The sequence below is a fragment of the Eublepharis macularius genome, chromosome 13 (genome assembly GCF_028583425.1).
Source record: "Eublepharis macularius isolate TG4126 chromosome 13, MPM_Emac_v1.0, whole genome shotgun sequence".
Lineage (NCBI taxonomy): Eukaryota > Metazoa > Chordata > Lepidosauria > Squamata > Eublepharidae > Eublepharis > Eublepharis macularius.
Window position 1 is genome coordinate 19,843,773 of NC_072802.1, and position 19,003 is coordinate 19,862,775.

General features: G+C 44.5%; 1 protein-coding gene across 1 annotated transcript in view; it reads right to left on the bottom strand.

Moving 5' to 3' along the window:
- The window catches only part of RPS6KA6 (ribosomal protein S6 kinase A6), a 75,063-nt gene extending 67,006 nt beyond the window's left edge, over positions 1-8,057 (bottom strand). Inside the window, exon 1 of the mRNA XM_054995915.1 lies at positions 7,492-8,057. Within this exon, the coding sequence (XP_054851890.1) occupies positions 7,492-7,635 (144 nt within the window). The 5' untranslated portion in view covers positions 7,636-8,057. The remainder of the gene's footprint in view (positions 1-7,491) is intronic.
- Positions 8,058-19,003: the final 10,946 nt, after the last annotated feature.

The window sequence follows — 19,003 nt, forward strand, 5'->3', positions numbered from 1 at the left end:
GAGCTCTGACTCTCAAAAGTTTACACTCTGAAAACCTTGTTGGTCTTTAAGGTGCCCTACACTCGAAATCTGCTCAATTATATTAGGTAAGTTGTATAATAAATCTAATGGCAGGATGGGGGAATAATGTGCTCCACCACTATGAATCTCCCCCAACAGGATGATTATGGGTTCCTGGGGCTTGAACAAGCCAATTCCTCCCCCACACCCTCAAATGCTCTCAATTTTCTGTGATTGCAGGATATATTCTTAACAGGCTGAGTGTTGGGAGATAACCCTTCCTTCAATTACAAAGACAAGCTTTTCTGCATACCTGGGGAATTCCACAAGCACCATTGACACCCCTTCCGTGTATGTGGGAGGCCTGGTTTACTGCATCTGTTACTGGCACAAGGCCACCCACTTTACTGAGGGCCAAGCCACAAGTGACGCCTGACACAGGTTGGACACTTGTCAGCTTCCCTCAAGTTTCGATGGGAAATGTAGGCGTCCTGGTTTTACAGCTTGGCTCTCCATTACAGCTGCAAGACCAGGATGCCTACATTTCCCATCAAAACTCGAGGGAAGCTGACAAGTGTCCAACCTGTGTCAGGCGTCACTTGTGGCTTGGCTCTGAGAGGAGGTTGGCTTCCCAAGGAAATGAAGGTTTGAGTGAGAATTCACACACTGCATACCCCCTTATTGCTCACTGCAACTACAACTAATAGCTTGTGTGTGTGAATAAATCACCTCAAATGTAGCTTATAGTTCACTGATTTGACTGCTGGTCATCAAACCTTGATGATCAAGAAGTGTACCTACCAATCATAATGGAAACATGACGTATTAAATTTCTACCCTACATTTTTAATGCAGAGCTCAGGTCAATCTATGTGCCTCTCCCCACCTTTCTCACTACCACAGACCTGTGAGTTATATTAGGCTGACACAACCCAATGGCCCAAGGTAACAAAATTAGTTTTATGGCTGAGCAGTAATTGAACCTGGGTCTTCACAAAGTACACCAATCTAACCACTACAGAATAGTGACTCACTTCGTACCCAACCAGTGTTGACAACAAGAAGTGAACAGGATTTTCACTTAGTTCAGACATAACGTCACGTACTTTACAACCAGGTGGAACCCTCTGGCTCTCCTGCTCTCTTCTCCCCCTCCTTCTCAGCTACACTCTTGTATGTTACAATCTCACTGGTTACCTCTAGATTTGGAGCCATCCATAGTTTGTCATTCTATCCAACCTGGAAAACTATGGTTTATGGTAGGCCTACCAGCTGGAAACCTGGTTTGCAGAGCAAGCACAAGCCATAGGATACAAGGTTGGCTTGCAACAGCAAACTAGGAATTAATTAATTAGATGACAGCACTGGAGTGTCATTCATGCCTTGGGGCTTACATACTTGAATGGCCACCTCTCCTTGCACGGTGCCCATGTGGCAACTCTAATCTTCCCAGCAAGGCCTATTATCAGCAGCACCCCCCAAATACACCCACATTTTCCAATGTGCATTCTGCCACAATCCATGCTCAAGTTTTTCAGTGGCTGCCTCATGCCTTTGAAACACTCCCAGAAGAGGTTAGGGTAGATCCTACTGCCTGGCTTTCCAGGGAGACTGTCAATCAGAGCTGTTCCAGATAGCTTTGGTGGCAGCCTGAGCCTGGACAAAGGGGGGAATAGCCTGTTGGTTGGTGTATGTTGTTTTAGTTTTCAATGGTTTTTTACATTAAATTGTTTATATTGTTTTTACATTGTTGTTACCCAGGTCCTAGGCATGAGAGAAAGGTGGGTATATACATGATAAATTAAGAGCCCAAAGATTCCCCCATGCCAAACCACAGTTTGAAGTTATATGGTGCCAAACCACAGTTTGGAGTTACTTTTGATTTTAAGACCGTTTCCTCATTTATTTATAAATTTTGAATGTAGCCACCAAGTATTAGGGCTACAAAGAGGTCAGATGAACTTAAAAACATAAATAAATCTTCACACAAATGATAATTGCTATTAGTAATAGTCCTAGATAGTACCGAGTATGATGGGTTTGATTTCTTGCAACTCACATGGACGCACACACATACACATAATACACTTTTCTAAGTACAACACCTTCAATTGGGTCATAAGCCAAAACTGCATTCTATATTTAGGGAAATGACAACCTAGATGAATAAAAAGAGATTTCAAAAAATAAATCCAATGAAAAATAACTACTAAAGCAATTTAAATTATCGATTCCAACTACCTACCAATGTAGAAACCAAGTTGATAGTCTAAGGACGCACTCTTCTCCCTCATCACTTCAACAATGAGAACACATACAAAGGAGGCATTGAGCTGGCAAAGCTACAGAAGCAGCAAGGTTCAATTCATATGCATGACAATATTTGCTGTCTCCAAATCCAACAGCATTGTTCTAAGTAAACATCCCTTTTGTTATGGCTGAATAATTTCATTTCAGGCCACAATGTTATTCTGGCATTTGATTTCCTTGTGAACTTCAAACAATGAACAAGAAATTTCCCATTTACAAATATTTTTCAAAAAGAAAGAAAAAGAGCAATTTAAATGGATGATAGTTGGAGCCTAACAATCTAAAGAACTCATGCTAGATCTAAAACAGCTGCACAAATTGACATTAAATTACAACTATTATGCTTTTAAAAGGCTACCTTTACTCAACACTGATTCAGATGACTCAACGGTGAACAGTTCATAGAACAGCATCTACATACTAAACTTGCAATTTGTTGCGAAATTCATTTGCTGACCCTGAAAACTTTACCGGTGAATCTTAAACAGTGTAAATCCAAAAAATCTATTGGGGCATGGTTTTATGATTTATCAGGTTATTTACACAAGCAAATAACTATTACCATATCATATGCCAAACATATATACAGGAGTCAGACTGAAGCTTAGAGTCCCTGTCTATGAAATCAATTAATTTAAAAACATTTGCATTCCTTTTAAAAGTAGGCAGAACTTGCACAATAGTTCAGTATATGATGTTAACAGCTAAATGTGTATAAAATACAACTGGATTTACACTTAAATTCTTAACCCTGAAGCAGTGACCTCTGGAAGTTTGATACATACTTTAACATTTACGTGAAATCCCAGAACTTAACGTACAGAAGCTTCATATATCTCATGCTTTAGTGTAAATGACTGAATAGAACCACTATGCTTGCACTTAGGTTTAAAACGGATGCCATTAGCAGTTAATGTCTTTCTAACAGCAAATGTATAAAGGGGGAGTATTAAGTTTGAGAGTCAGCATAGTGTAGTGGCTAGAGTGATGGACTAGGATGGGGGCTACCCAGGCACAATTCCGTGTACTACCACAGAAGGCCCTAGGGTGAGCTTGCACTAGTCACTCTCCCCCAGCCCAACCTACCTTGCAGGGAGGATAAAATGGAGTAGAGAATGATGCAAGCTGCTTTGGGTGCCCAGTGGGGAGAAAGCACAAGTATAAACAAAGAAAAATAAAATAAGTTGAAACAGGAAACAAGAGGCACTCTATAGGGTTAACATGCTAAAAGACTTCTGGGTATGCCAATAGTTTACAACCAATAGTTCTCTAAACAAGAAACTGATTCCATCCAGGAGGCATAGCTAATAAGGAAGGCACAGAATGGTCATGAAAGGAGGCTGTAAAGCTTGGCTCTGATTTCCCATTGCGAAGCCTCCTAATCAGCTAGACGTCCACTCTTTGGTCTTTCAGGTAGCACAGGATGACTGTAACACTAGGATGGAAGGAGATGGCAGCACAGCGCTTTGCTCAGAGGGTGTTTTTTGTTTTTTACACCCAGGACTTCCCTCCTTGCTTCAAAACAAAGAGACAAATCAAAAAGCCCAACTTGGCAGCACAATTCTCTGCGTCCTACTAAATTCAATGGCTCTTACTCCTAAGTAAGTGTGCCTAGGATTGCAGCTCCCAAAGGAGTAACTATTGCCGGAATTGTTGCATGTCTATTAGCTTAAGTAACCCTGTAATATTTTAACAAAAATGAACCTGCCATTTTTCACAGATGGTCTTTAGAAGAAAGCTAAAATTAAGATTTTTTTTGCGAGTGGATTATATTTTAACAAGTCTTAAATATAAACACCAATTTTCAGCACTCTAGAGGTAACTGAATGTTTTTATTTAGATAACCAATGACGTTATTTTATTATAGTATTTTTTCTAAATTACTGGGGCATAGAGACCATGATTAAGTATTCAATCACTGAAATATTTCAAAGTGCATACAGCTATAATGGAGAAATGTCTAGTAATTACAGTGCTTAAGAACAGCACTCTATGGACATATGAACAGAGTAGTCAGGCTACAATCCTGCACGCCAAGGCTGTTTAAACCCCACTGAGATCAATCCTATGTACATTCACTTGGGAACCGAGTTCCAGTGAACTCTGTGGGAACCACTTCCAAGTAAACATACATATGATCAAGTTGTGTTCATGATTTCCTATCCAACAGAGTTTACAATATAAGCATAAAATTCCTTCTGAGTATAAGAATGTCCCCTCTATAGGAGTGTGCTAGTAGCTAACAAAACTTGTAGTACAACCAAATGCAAGTCTGACTAGTTTTCCAAACAGTATTTAGATAAAATCTTTCATTAACATAGTATGTAAATTAGGAGTTTAAACCATATACGCAATACTTGAATTCAGTTCTTGTCTAGCAATTCTGGAAGCCTACGGTCTACTGCAGGGTCTGACCTCATTTATATTATTATAGCATAAATATTTGAATATCACGTAGCACACAGTGCTAGAATATTATTTGCACAGTGTGAATTTTTAAAACTTGTACTACGTTCTCAGTTTCCAGCAGCAGCCATTTCTAGATCAGGGAAGTGCCAAGAGAATGAGCAACAGTTAAAGAAATTTCACTGAGGTTGTTGCTTATTTTTGTCGCAAAACTGCTGAGTATCTTTTTTTCAAAAATTCCATCTGACCTTGCTACAATTGTCACTAATTGATGCGTATAGTATGTTTGCTTAATGAAGCCTCTGGTGGTGTCTGGGACAGGGAAAAGAGTGAGCAGTCAGACTGCTAGAATTAAGCCACCTAAACAGAACAAAAGACATTCCAAAAAGCCGTAAGTTACAAGCAGATATACAAGACTCCAATATCAAGCAGAATTTTCTAACATTCTGGCAATGCCAACCAACATAGAGAAGTTGGGCATATCAACTTATGTCACTCTTACGCAAAGACATGTACAGACACTTCATTGGGCACCATTCATCTGAACAACACCTTGCTAAATCGTAACTATGCACAAGTTGTTTTCCATAATAAATGAACCCTTGAGAGGGCAAGAGGTTTGCCGGCTTCTCCTTGGCCTGGAAACAGTAACTACAGAAGTTCTCAGATCCTCCAAGGACAAATGAGGCTCAAAGTACTTACAAAGATATAGAACAACTGAATTATGATGGAAACATAAAACATGGGGCTTTTAAGCAGTGTTTTTAAAGAAAGCACAGGGCTTCTAAATCTTATCCCAAGATGCCTGGTATTAGTAAATCGGAACTGGCAAGCTAAAAACAGCTTGACATTTCTGGAAAACAGAGGACTCCAGAAAGGGTCATCACTAGCCCCTTATAGGGTTTGCCTGGCATTCTGTATTTTTACTCCCTACTCAAACAGTTGACATGTTCCACTACACCTTGTATTTTTAAAACTGAATGCTAGCATCACAGGACTGATACATAAAACGCGGCTGGAATTTGCAAGTCCTTAAAGCTAAAATTAAAAGACACAACTCAAGGACAAAAGGCCACAGTAGAGCATAGAGCAGCTATGCTCATGAGGTCTGAAGTTCAAATAAAGGTAGAATGGTTGGGAAGGAAAAACAAAACTTTTAGATTTTGGGGATATCAGATGTACCAATATCCTCCAACCACAACCGTCTAATGAATACAAAAACACCCAAGTAAAGAGGAGTAACTTACCCCCACTGTATCTGGCAGCGTGAACAATACACAAGAGAAGTACTTTGCTGCTGTTGCAGCCTACAGCAGTTTAAGTGGCCAGGTGCAAACATGCTGATTATTATGGGCTAGCAACAGAGATAAGAGGGTGGCAACTCTTTGGAGAAGCTTTCAGTTCCAAAAACTGGAGGCTACAGTCTAATGAAAGAGGGCCCTAGGCACTGGTGTGTGTGCATGTGCCGTCAAGTCACAATCCACTTATAGTGACCTCCCTTGATGGCTGCCCATCCCCTGCTTAGCTTCACAGATCTGGCAAGATCCAGGTATACCATACCACATTCCCTCCTCTAGGCACTTAAGCAGTAATACAAATAACCAGTGTTACTAAGCTGGCGATCAATGGGGCGGGGGGGGGGAGAGCTCTTGGGAGAAAAGATGAATGAATGAACCCTTGGTATATTATCTTCCATGTCACAACCTGCCAAACACAGACGGCAATGAAGTGGCCTGAGCCTGGCTCAGCAAAGCAAGATACAGCTGTTAATTCAGGACACGGGAGAAGCTATCACCATGTATGAATTAGAAACATCTGAAGGTGAGAGTTCGGGACTAGGCTTATTGAGGCCAGGTATTTTCATGTTAAGGTAAGGTAACAAGACTGCAGCGGTATCGACAGTAACTACCTGGAAAAGTTTCAGGTGGGTAGCCATGTAGGTTTGCAGTAAAAGACCAAGATCAGGGCCCAGTAGCACCTTAAGGACCAACTCGATTTCCAGGGGATGAGCTTTCGAGACTCAGGCCGAAGAAGGGAGTTTGACTCTTGAAACCCAATACCCTAGAAATCTAGCAGGTAGAAAAGCGATAGCACCTGAAAGGCCAACCCGAACCTTGTCTCTTGCCGGAGAAAAAGAATCTAAGCTCTCAAGGAGCAACAGAGGCATTGTACCCGTTTGGTGAGACCACAGAAGCAGGAACATCCGAGAAAGGGCCTTTTGAAAGGGCGGTTTTATGGGAACCAAGGGGCTCCAGAAGCAAGCGGGTATCCGAGTTCAGGCAGGTGGAGGACTCAAGGGGGAGCGACTGGAAGGAGGGGGGGGGGAGAAGGAGGGTTGCCAGCTCTAAGTTGGAAAATTCCTGGAGATCTATGGGATGAAACCTGGGAAAAGTGGGTTTTAGGGAGGGAAAGGACCTTGGCATGGCATAATTCCATAGAGTCCACCCCCCCCCCCAAGTAGCCATTTTCTCCAGGTGAATTGATCTCTGTGGCCTGGAGACCAGTTGTAATTCCGGGAGATCTCCAGCCACTACCTGGAGGCTGGCAACCCAGGGAGAAGGCAGGCGAAGTTCTCAGGGCACGGAAGGGGAAGGGCTGACATTACCTGAGGGGGGGGGGCTGACGGGAGGAGGGGGCGTGCCGGCAGAAGGGCGGAGCAGAGCCGGAGGAGGGGGGGAGAGGGCCGGTTGGTGTCACGACCCCCCCTGAAGCCCCCCCGCGCCCCCCCGCCCTGCCCCCCTCAGGCTCGGCGCCTGCTCGCCCCGCCCGCCTCACCTCTCCGCCGGGGCCGCCTCTTCCTCCGCCGCTGCCCGAGACCTCCATGAGGCCGTCGGCGGGGGGCGGAGGAGGGCAGGAAGGCTCCGCTTCGGGCTCAGGCTGAGGCTCCTCCGCGCCCTCCGGCGGCGCGAAGGGCACCATGTCGCGGCCGCCGCTGTCGTCGTCGTGGTGGCGGCGGCGGTCCCCGCGCTGCCTCCGCCGCTGCTGCCCCTCCGCCGCCGCCTCTTCCTCCTCCTCCTCCTCCTCCGCCGCCTGCTCGTCCTCTCCTCCTCCTCGCCCTGGCCCAGGCGGCGCCGCGGCGGACAGGGACGGGGCAGCCTCTCATGCTCTTCCCCTCCCCTCTGGCCGAGGGGACGGGGAGACGGCGGCAGACGGAGGCGCCCAGGCAGGCAGGCAGGCAGGCCGGCCCGGCGCTCGGGTCGCTCGTCGGCGCGGCAGCCTCGGCTCACGACTCGCAGCCCGCCCGCTCCCTGCCCGCCCGGCCCATGGAGGAGCGGCGGCGGCGGCGGCGGCTGCTAGCCGGCAGGCGGGGGCGGCTCCGCGTTCCGCCGGCCTCCCCTCCTTCCCCCAACATGGCGGGAGGGGACAGGGAGCGGGAGGGGCGGGGCCGTGACGTCAGGCCGGGCAGGAGAATCCCCTGCGGGGGGGCTACAAACCTCGCGGAGGGGGGGCGGGGGAGGGGCCGTGACGTCAGTGGGTGCGTGGGCTCCGGGAAGGTGACGTCGGTGGCCGTGACGTCGGCGCGCCCCTTCTCCCCCCCCCTTCTCTTCTGAAGCCCAAACAAAGCCTTCCTCGCCCGGCTTCGTCAAAGCAACGGCTCAGGGCCGGGAGAAGCGCTAAACGGCAGGAATTGCGGGTTGGAGATGCAAAGGGGGAGAGAGGAGAGAAGGTGCTGAGGATGAGAGAGGGAGGGGAGCCTGCCGGGCTGCAGCGGCAGCAGTGCAGTCCTATCCAGAGTGACTCCAGTTGTCAGCCCACTGCCTTCAATGGACCTAAACTGGAGTAAGTTGCCCTAAGGCAATTCCAGGTGGGGAGCCGTATTGGTCTGTAGTAGAAGAGCAAGATCCAGGACTAGTCGCACCTTAAAGGCCGACTAGATTTCCAAGGTATGAACTCTCCAGAGTCAACGTCCCCTTCATTAAATAGGAGTGGGAAAAGGGAGATACAAAGATTCCTTCCTTTTCCCACTCCTTGTAATTGACAAAGGGAGTTTTGACTCGCAAACGCTCATATGCTGGAAATCTAGTTGGTCATCACCCTAGGATTGCACTGTAAGTTTCTGAAAAGGTGTGCGCCAGCATTTTTATTTTAAAAGAGTGCATCTGAGCATGTACAGAGAGCCTTCTTGACTTTAAAACCTACAGTTGCTTTGCGCTGTACTCCAGTCAACCAAAAGGGAAACACAGGATGCATAAAAGCCTTCAGAGAACAAGGGATTTATACAGGCTGAAGGACAAAAATGGGATGGCTGCTGCCCATCCAGGTACTTGGGTGAATAAAAAATAGCTCAAAGCGATATCTTGGTAAAGGACAGGGACTGTAGGCTAGCCGATTGGAGACTGCCTGCTGGTGTAGATATGCTTCTACTGGGTAGTTCAAGGTTGCTTTAATTCAGAACAGATATTAACTTACAGTATGTAATCTGCCTTGGATCTCGGTGAGAAGGGCAGACCATAAATAAACAACTACAATGTTTATTTACTTAATGTTTATATAGTACTTTTTTGAAGTAACTTGGATTGGCACGCTACACATCCATGAGAGTGATGGGTTAGAACAGACAGGACTGTGGAATGCCCTCCTCTGTTCAAAGCTCCCTGTAAATAGCAGGATTTGAGTCCAGTGGCACCTGAGAGACCAACAAGATTTTCAGGGTATGAGTTTTGGAGAGTCAGGGCTCCCCTTCGTCAAACAGAAAAAAATAGAAAACCAGCACAACAAGCCAGGAGAAGGGGGAGAACTGGCTGTGCTGCTTTTCTGTTTGCCTGGAGTTCTTTATATATTATTCTGGGCTTTCAATGATATCTCTTATTTTTTTAATATTTTGTACAAAGGTTTCCATTCTGTAAGTGGAAGGAAAGTGAGCCAGAAATTTAAAAAACAAGCAATAAAATGACGTTATGAAACAGTATATTTAGTGGATCTCAATACCTGAGAAAAAATAACATATTTTGAAAGCTTGGTTTCAATATTACCAAGTATTTAGTCCAATAAAAGGTAACATTTTGTTTTTTGTTTCTCACAAATATAATGACCTTTTTTTCCATCACTAGTAAAAGCAAGTCAAGGATTCTCGTTTCAGTGCATTCCAGACCTGCTGCTTTGGAGATAACACAGCACACCACCGTCCTACTTGTAATAAACTTTTCTTCACTGTCCCTTCCTAGATGACATCTGACCTCCTTACTTTTAAGGGTAGAGACAGAGCAATGTTCGTTTTTTTAAAAAAATTAGAAATGGAGTCTGCCAGTACAGATGAAATAAGAAATACAGGACACGACACACTCCATACCCATCAAGAAGTTTAATTGCTCGTATGTTAAGGGAAAGACAACAGACATCTTAGTACAAGGTCACACTTTACAAAAGTGTCAGAAACAAACATTAATAAAGGAAGATCCAAGTCCTCTATAATCATAGGTATTTGCCTGTGTGGTCAGAAAAACAAATATGTTGTATGAATGGACCCTAAACAATAATTAATTTGTTCCTGCATGTTTTGCTCTGGTATCTGTTTTCATGGTCCTGGCTCATCCCTGGGATTTATAAAGGGAAAAGTCTATGGATCTTTGAGCGGCTGCAAAGTGCCTTTCTCTTACCACTCTGTAGCTTCTGCACAGCAGGGATAAAGAAAGGACTTCCATTCCAGATCACAAGATCTGTTCAGACAGACTAAGATCCCACTATCTTGTTTTCTAGAAATTATATAAGAATACAGAGGCATATTCTTATTTCATTTTCACAGCAACGTGGAACTGCGTAAGAGAGCGTGGTTACCAAAGGCCACCCTGAGCTTCATGGATTTTGGCATAGATCATCTATATCAAAATTTTAATTTTTTTTAATCCAAATTTAATACAAGAAACAATAAAACAGTACAATACAAACAAGAAAGGGATTAAAACTAAACCATAAAAGACATTATCAAAACCACTCTTGGCAAATTGTTAAAAACCCAAGAATTACAATAAACAAGCATTTAAATTTTGTTGCATTGGGGAAATTACTTTGGCATTTAAAACATCTAAAATTGGTTTCCATATTTCATCATATTTTAATTTCTATGTAGAAATTTTTAATTTCTGCGTACTGCCTGGTATCAGTCTTCAGCTTATTATCTTCCCACACCGTGTATAGTCACAAAGTGGCCAGGACCCAGCAGTGGTGGAAGGAAGTCAAGGCAGCGGGTCGCAGGAAACTGGGGAGAGGCACCTGCTTCATGCTCCAGGGCAATTGGTCTGGCGAATCAGATGTGTTGGTGGGGATATGGAAGCAACACTAGTTTCATTCATTTTCAGAGGGTAGAAGGTATTGTCTTCCTACTACTGTGGGAGATCCTTCACTCACCGTACAATGCTCTAGTGCAAGTTTCTTCATTCCCTCCCCTCTTGCTCAAGCCCCAGCTTCCTCTAGGCTTTCATTTTCAGGTTACTTATCCTACCTGTGGACCTCTTGCCTCTGACACCCTCAGCACTGCCTCCTACTGGTCAAAAGTATGCTCCAGCACCCCTGGAGGTAGTCCCCAGGCTAGCTACCCATGCCCCAAACATCCCATACATGACCTGACTCTTGTAACTGGAACTCACTTTTTCTATTCCTGCACTCTAGTGTTCTGTACCTTTGCCAGGAGGACCTCCACCTACCCTTGCCACAGCAAACCATTGAGAAGCAACTGGCATGCCTTGAAAATTAAACCACAAAACGGAATGCATCTTTGTGTCCATTGGAGCAGAAGACACCCTGCAATACTGATCCTTCCCTTCTCTATACCTATATATGGACGGTAACATCATCTTTAGATGGGGAGGGATGCACTGGGATTCCCTGGATGAAATTTAATTGAAGTCTTTCAAAACATTAATGGTGGATGGACCAAGCTAGCCTGACCTCATCAGATCTTGGAAGCTAAGCATGTTCAGGTCTGGTTAGTACTCAGGTGAGAGACCGCCAAGGAAGTCCACAGTCACTGTGCAGAGGCAGGCAACCACCTCTGTCTGTCTCTTGCCTTGAAAACCCTATGGGGTTACCATAAGTCAGCCGCAACCTGATGGCACTTTGTACCACCATAACATTATCAAACGCATTTTCGGTGTCTATTGACTTACTGTTCATTGTGCAATCGATTGGGTTTACCAGTCTTCTTATTTTTTAGTTTTCACTGCCTATTAGATCCATTGGTAGATAGTTACGTAGAACCTTATTTACAGTGCTATCCTAAGCAGAGTTATACCCTTCTAAATCCATTGAAGTCGATGGGGTTAGCAAGATATAAGTTTGCTTAGGATGTCACAGTCACTTTGGGCCAGTACAGAGACAAAGTCTTTAAAATTGCAGTTTGACAATGAAATCTGCCTGTATGAGGTTACCAGTGAAGGATGTCTAATTTTTATTTTGTTGTTGTTTAGTTGTATTCAACAGTTTGGGGGATGTTTGTTATCAAAAACCCATTCATAATCTCCGTGAAAGGCTTTGCTAAAATGCTGGCAAAAGTTTTATAAAGAAAGGCAATTAGTTCATTGAGTGCTTTGTTGTCTTTTTTATTATATATATTTTTTTCTTAATTATAATATTAATAGTACAAAATATGCAACTTACAACTTATAACATAATATATTTGTATATATACCTTGCATTATACATTTTGACACTGATTATTGCCTCCAAAAACTGTGAGTATAATCTTTAATAACACTCTTAAGATATAACGATATATATGCTTCAGAAATTGCACCTCTCTTTGTTGTCTTTTATATTTCTTATGGTTGTAGATAGAGATGGGCACAAACAGCAATACGAACTAAAAAAATCCACGAACAGCCCAATCTGCAGTTCGTGAACAAGCTGTTCGTGAGGCCCCATTCGAAACGAACAGGTGGTCATTGTAAGCCTCGTTCATTGCTGTTCGTTGCTGTTCGTCAAGCCAGACAGTCTGGCACCTGCAATCAATTCTCTTGGCAACTTAGGCATGGTTTGTCTGAACTCTGTCTGAACTCCTGCTGTTGCTCTGGAAACCCCAATCTAAGCCCAATTTAGCTTGATAGGCAGGTTTTCCTTCCAAGTGTGGACTGGAGCTCCAAATTTGTTACAAAAGGAAAAGACCAGGGGGGAGGGGGCTCCCAGCTCTGGCTTTCAGGGAGAGACACCTGCTGTTAGAGAGACAGGGTGAGTGCATCGGAGCTTGAATTTTCTTAGGGCTGCTGCCAGGCTCTGGGGCCAAGCTATTATTTATTATTTGTACATTTCCTGCTGCCTGCTCAGGTAGACTTTCTGGGAGTGGTGCAGTAGGGATCTTGATGGCTGGAGGAGAGTCTGCTGGCCCCCACGAACAACAAACATGTTTGTGACAGGATCATGTTCATCAGTGTTCATTGTTCATTGTTCGTGGATGGCAATGAACAACGAACACCATGTTCAGGTTTTTTTTCCTGTTCATGCCCATGTCTAGTTGTAGATAGATCTATGAGTTCTAATAACCTTTCATTTTAGAATAAAACATCCTTTAGATAATTTTTTTATTTCTTCAGATCTCACTGAATAGTTTTTCTGACTCTTATAACTGTTCACAATCTTTTTCAATATATATTTTCAAGAATATTTCATTATCCTTTTTTATTGCTGGAGCTGTTGTTTTCTCACATTCTTCTCTGAGTCAATATGGTAGCATCTTATGCCAAATCAATCCTTTGCTGAGTTTGATGCATCCATTAGACTTAGATTCTGTGTTAAATCTTTAATTTCTTAAGAATCGCACTAGAACAACTATTTTTCTTACGTGCCTTTACTAACTAAGCTAATTTGTCAAAGGTTTTATGCCTACCTTTGTTGTATCTTTTGCTATAAAATGTCAGTAAACATTTTAGTGATTTCTCAAGTAATGATCTGGAAAAGTCTCTTGAGATTCCCAGAAGAAATATTGAAGTGCTCACTACCGTTCATCTTTTAATTTAGGATGTTGCAAAAGCAAATCTTTATTTGTTCTGTTTTACCACGGTTCTAAACTACTTTATTGTTTTCAGAAGTTTTCAAAATGGTTCGTACCCAAGTTAAAAAGAATAATCATCTTACAATTACAATTATGTCATTATGCCATGGAAGTTCGCTGGGTGACCTTGGCCCAGTTACTCTCGCTTAGCCTAACCTACCTCACAGGGTTGTCAGGAGGAAAAATGGAGGAGAGATGTAAGCTGCTTTGGGTCCTCATGGAGGAGAAAGGCAGAGTATAAATAATATAAAGACATAAATAAACAAAACATTTCACATAGTTACGTATCTGCAGAATTGCAGCATTCAGCACGGTGGATGGCCAATTGTCCTGTCTAAGTCACATTCACATTTCACTGGTTTGTCTTGGATTACATATGCCCCCAAATCACCATGGGTAGGGTATACAGGGTTTCAAACCAGCTTCATTAAAGCAGATGTGCTGCTTTGGTATCGGCACAGTTGTCAGCATTCATCTTGCTGGAACCGGCTCAGGAGAGATCAAACTTCACTTTCCAGACGGCAGTGTGAGAAAGCATAAAAACAATGATTTTCAGCATGGGGAATTAGGCCCAGGAACAAAATGGGCAAAATTATTGCCATTTCCTTGCAATCATTTGGGCCCGAAAATTCACTTTGTAGTGACTAGCTACAAACAACTTATCTAACTGGGGCGAAACTATTTAGGACCACTCTGCACAAGCACATATCATCTGTCTAATTCCCAAGGGGCCCCAGCCTGCAGTGCTTAAACCTGTTGACCAGGAGGACCCCTTGGGTACAAAGCAGATGCTTCTGCAACCTTAGGGGCAGAAAAACCTAACAGTTAAAGAGATGCATTTGAGTTTTCAAAAACGAAACAAGGCCATACACTGTGCAGGCACAACTCACCGCAGGGGTCAAGAAAATGTGCACCAACTGCAGCCTTGCAAGGCCCAGGTGGCATCGGAGCACTCCTGCTAGCTCAACCAGAACAGAAGATGGCCAAGCCAAGGGAAGCACCAGAATGCCGGCAGAGTGCCAGGACTAACTCTGCCCTGCCATGTTTGAACAGAGGCAGGAGGGCATGTGGAAACAACAAAAGTTGGTAACATATACGGTGGGGGTGGGGAGAGAAAAATAGTGAAATGGGAGGGGGGTATCTTGAGGGGGGAAGAGTCATGTGGAAGGTTTTTTGCCTGGGAAGAGACAGAACACAAAAGGGTGTTGTGGAGAGGGGACATGGAATGGTCTTACATCAAAAGGCCACGTTTGGGCATTTGTGGTGCTCCCCAGTGCATACACAAACACACTTTATTTCACACCCTTCAACATTCCCAAGATCAAAATTCCCCCCATCATGCACAGATCTAGCACCAGCTGAGGGTCCCCTCCGTTCAGCATCCAGTTACCATTACTGAGATCATTGAAGGAGGGCGGTGGCAGTGGCTTGACCCTCGTACATGCTAATACCTACTTCTACTCTCAAAAGATTTTCTTTTTTGCTGTTATATGTTGTTAGCTTTTGCTTCACAATGCAATCAATTTACCTTTTTTTACTGTAAAGTGCATTGAGAAGTCTTGTGTTGAAAATCAGTATGCAAATAGAAATAAACTGCCTTAAGTTCTGAGAATCCCCATATTCTCACTCCAAGCCAGTTTGGTGTAGTGGTTAAGAGTGCTGGGACTAATCTGGAGAACTGAGTTTGATTCCCTACTCCTCCATTTGAAGCCAGCTGGGTGATCTTGGGTCAGTCACAGCTTCTTGGAGCTCTCTCAGCCCCACCCACCTTACACGGTGATTGTTGTGCGGATAATAATAACACACTTTCTAAACCGCTCTGAGTGGGTGTTAAATTGCCCTGAAGGGCGGTATATAAATCAAATGTTGTTATTGTTAAGGATCACTGATTGAGTAATCCCCTTGTACATTATTACACACTTCTGAGGGCTCTCCTCTGTCCACTGGATCTTGTATTCATTCAACCTGTGATAGCTCAGCCTGTACTGGTGCCTACAGCCTTCTTTGCATAGTGGCAGTAACACAGAAACCAGAAAATAGTGATATATTGAAAATAGTGTGGAGGAAAAAAACCTTTTATTTGAGAACAGGAACATGCTCAGAATAACCAAAAATTCATGAAGAGAGAGAGTTACACAGAGACAAAAGTTACACAGCTGTGGACCTATAACTACTATCGGCATGAGTAGCAGACAAGTTGTAAGTGCCATACGTAGTTTCCATGCATATGATATACTTTTACAGATAAAGGAACTTTGACAAACAACTGATATAAGGGCAGAGATAACCCACTTGACTTTAGTTTCACGTGAGTAACCATGTTGGTCTGCAGTAGAAGAGCAAGTTCTGAGTCCAATAGTACCTTAAAGATCAACTAGATTTCCATGATACGAGCATTCAGGAATGTACTATCTCTTGAGATCAGATCATGAACTCCAAGTTCGCTTATTTATCTAATCACATTATCCACTTGATTTATCTTGTACCTAGAAACTCTGTCTCTTTGTCAGGACAGAACACGAAATTGCAACCGCTGCAATCATATGTGACAAGTATTTTACAGAACAAAGAACTGTTACAGAGAAATGCATTATAAGAAACTGGCAACATCACTCACGAGGTGGGGAACTCACATTCCCAAAAGAGGATCTAAAGTTAAGAATGGAAAATCAGTGATTTTCTCATAAACAACACCAATGTTTGTACTATAGTCATGAGTAGGGGTGTGCGCTTTGGGAATCTGATTCGGGTAAAATACCCAAATCGGACCCAATCTGGAAAGTTTAGGCGTGCTGGCCCTGATCTGAAAACCCTGAAGCAAAGCTTCCCAAGCATTCGTAATACTTAGGGAAGCTTCAGGTTTAAATACCCGTTTTCCTGCCACTGCGAGCAGCAGGGAAAGGAACATTTAAACCCCTGAATCAGCTGCTCATCGGGGGCTTCCCCCAATGAGCAGCTGAGTGCCGGAGATGTTGGGGCCAGGAAACTCCTCGGCCCTGACACTGGCGGACGAAGGAGGTGGCGAGGATGCAGGCATAAGCCTGCATCCCCCCTCCAGGTACTCCGTTTGCCCACCAATGTCAGGGCCGAGGAGCTCCTCGGCCCCGATATCAACGGGAAAATGGAGGTGGCAGGGATTGCAGGCTTAAGCCTACAAACCCCCCTCTCTCCGGGTGCTCCGTTCGCCTAGCGATGTTGGGGACGAGGAGCTCCCCCTCCCCAACATCGCCGGATGAATGGAGGCAGTGGGGATTGCACGCTTAAGCCAGCAACCCCTCCGGGCGTTCTGTTCACCTGCCGAACTCGGGGACAAAGAGCTCCTCTTCCCTGACATCACTGAGTGAATAGAAGTGGCAGGGATTGCACGCTTAAGCCAGCAACCCCCCCCCTCTCTCCGGGCGTTCTGTTCACCTGCCGAACTCGGGGACAAAGAGCTCCTCCTCCCCGACATCGCTGAGTGAACAGAAGTGGCAGGGATTGCAGGCTTAAACCTGCAAACCCCCCCCCCCTCTCACCAGGCAATTCGTTTGCCTGGCGATGTCAGGGATGAGGAGCTCCTTGGCCCCGACATCGCCGGGCAAACCGAGATGGCGGGGATTGCAGGATTAAGCTTGCACCTCAGGAGGCAGTGCGGTGGCAGAGGGCTCCAGGCTCCAGGCCGCCGCCACAGCCACCGTGGCAACCACACCGCCCAGCTGATGTCCCTCTTGCTCTCCTTCCAACCAGGTAAGTGGGGGGGGGTTGCCGGGGATGTGGAGGGGTTGCAGGGAGGGGTGTAGAGGTTGCCCCAGGGTGGTGGGAGGTTCAGGTGAGGGAGTTGCCCCCCTCACTTTGGTATGCTCCGAATATTTACAGAGCATACCGAAGCTCGGTATTATGCTATTTCCAAAAAATTTTCCCACTTCGGAAACCCGAATATTTTCGGGCTGCACACCCCTAGTCATGAGGCTCCAGTGTCTGTGTATTTTATCTTCCATTACTTATTTGAATCATCATAATATAAACCAGTGAGGTCTTTGGTCTTTCCAAATGCAGGCCCCAATGTTAATCCTCAGGCAGCATCATGAGACCCAGTGAGTTGCAAACACATGACAGGATGTTGCGACCTCAAAGCTTCATGACAGGAAGAGGAGGTGCCAGAGTTTTGAGCTAATTGGAGGGATTCATGCTGCAAGCACACCTGGAACGTTGGAGGAGCAGCTGGTGGGGGTAGCCAGGTCTGACTAGCAGGGAAAAGTTAAAGGAGAGCTTCTTCCAGAGAGGGGGGCATTATCTCTGAACTGGCCGTGGCTAAAGGGAATCCTCTCAGTCACTGAGTAACTTTGCCTCAGCGTCCAGATATTACTCTCAGCATGTGTGCAGAGAGAGGCAGGATGTATAGGCTTTTGGTCTCAATGCATGCAGGTGCTTCCATTTAAGAACACCCCCCCCACCAAATCTCTATGGGTGGCAGTATTATTATTAGACCACGACCCAAGATAACACTTGCTACTTCTTACTGCTTTAAGGAACCTAAAGCACTCATATTATTTGGGGGGGATCTTTTAACCAGCAGAAGGAAATTAGTTCAAGAAACTACCACGAGCCAAGAGGAAACTTGATTGGACAGAGCTGTACTGGACGGGGGATGTTTTGAACTCTACTATTTGGGGTGGGGGGCACCACTGATTTCAGATTTGTTAAAAGATTCAGACTTTTTTTGTTCTCATTCCTCAAACTGAAGTAACCATGTCACCAATTCAAATATCTGCAAGAGGCTTAAGTGGCATGAATGCACGGACCTGTTTTGAAGACAATTTAATTTTAAAAAAAAACCCTTAAGACTGTTTAATACAGTGGTACTTACCCCATGGCTTACGGAGAGCCATATTCGCAACTGCCTTCAACCCAAAAAACCATAACTGCTGTGTGCCGTGCCACCCCACCAAACACACATGCAGTAACATATAACTATTAATATGAAATGTGTAACTGTAACCTTTCCTACTTGGAAATCAAATGTTATATGAATTGAATGTTGTTGTTGTTGTTGTTACCGTCATCATCTGATGAAGCGAACTTTGAGTCTCAAAAGCTTATACCTTGAAAATCTTGTTAATCTTTTAAGGTGCTGCTGGACTCAGATCTTTCTGTTCTACTGCAGACCACCCTTTCTATCCATCTAAAAATATAACCTTTTAAATTACCAGACAACCTCTGAGCAAGTAGGTTTATCTCTTCCCACCCTTGTTGAACCTTAGCCAACTCTCGTGTGTCTGGAGTGAGGGGTGGTGGTGGAAAACCAGACTTATGACCCAAGGCAGTGTG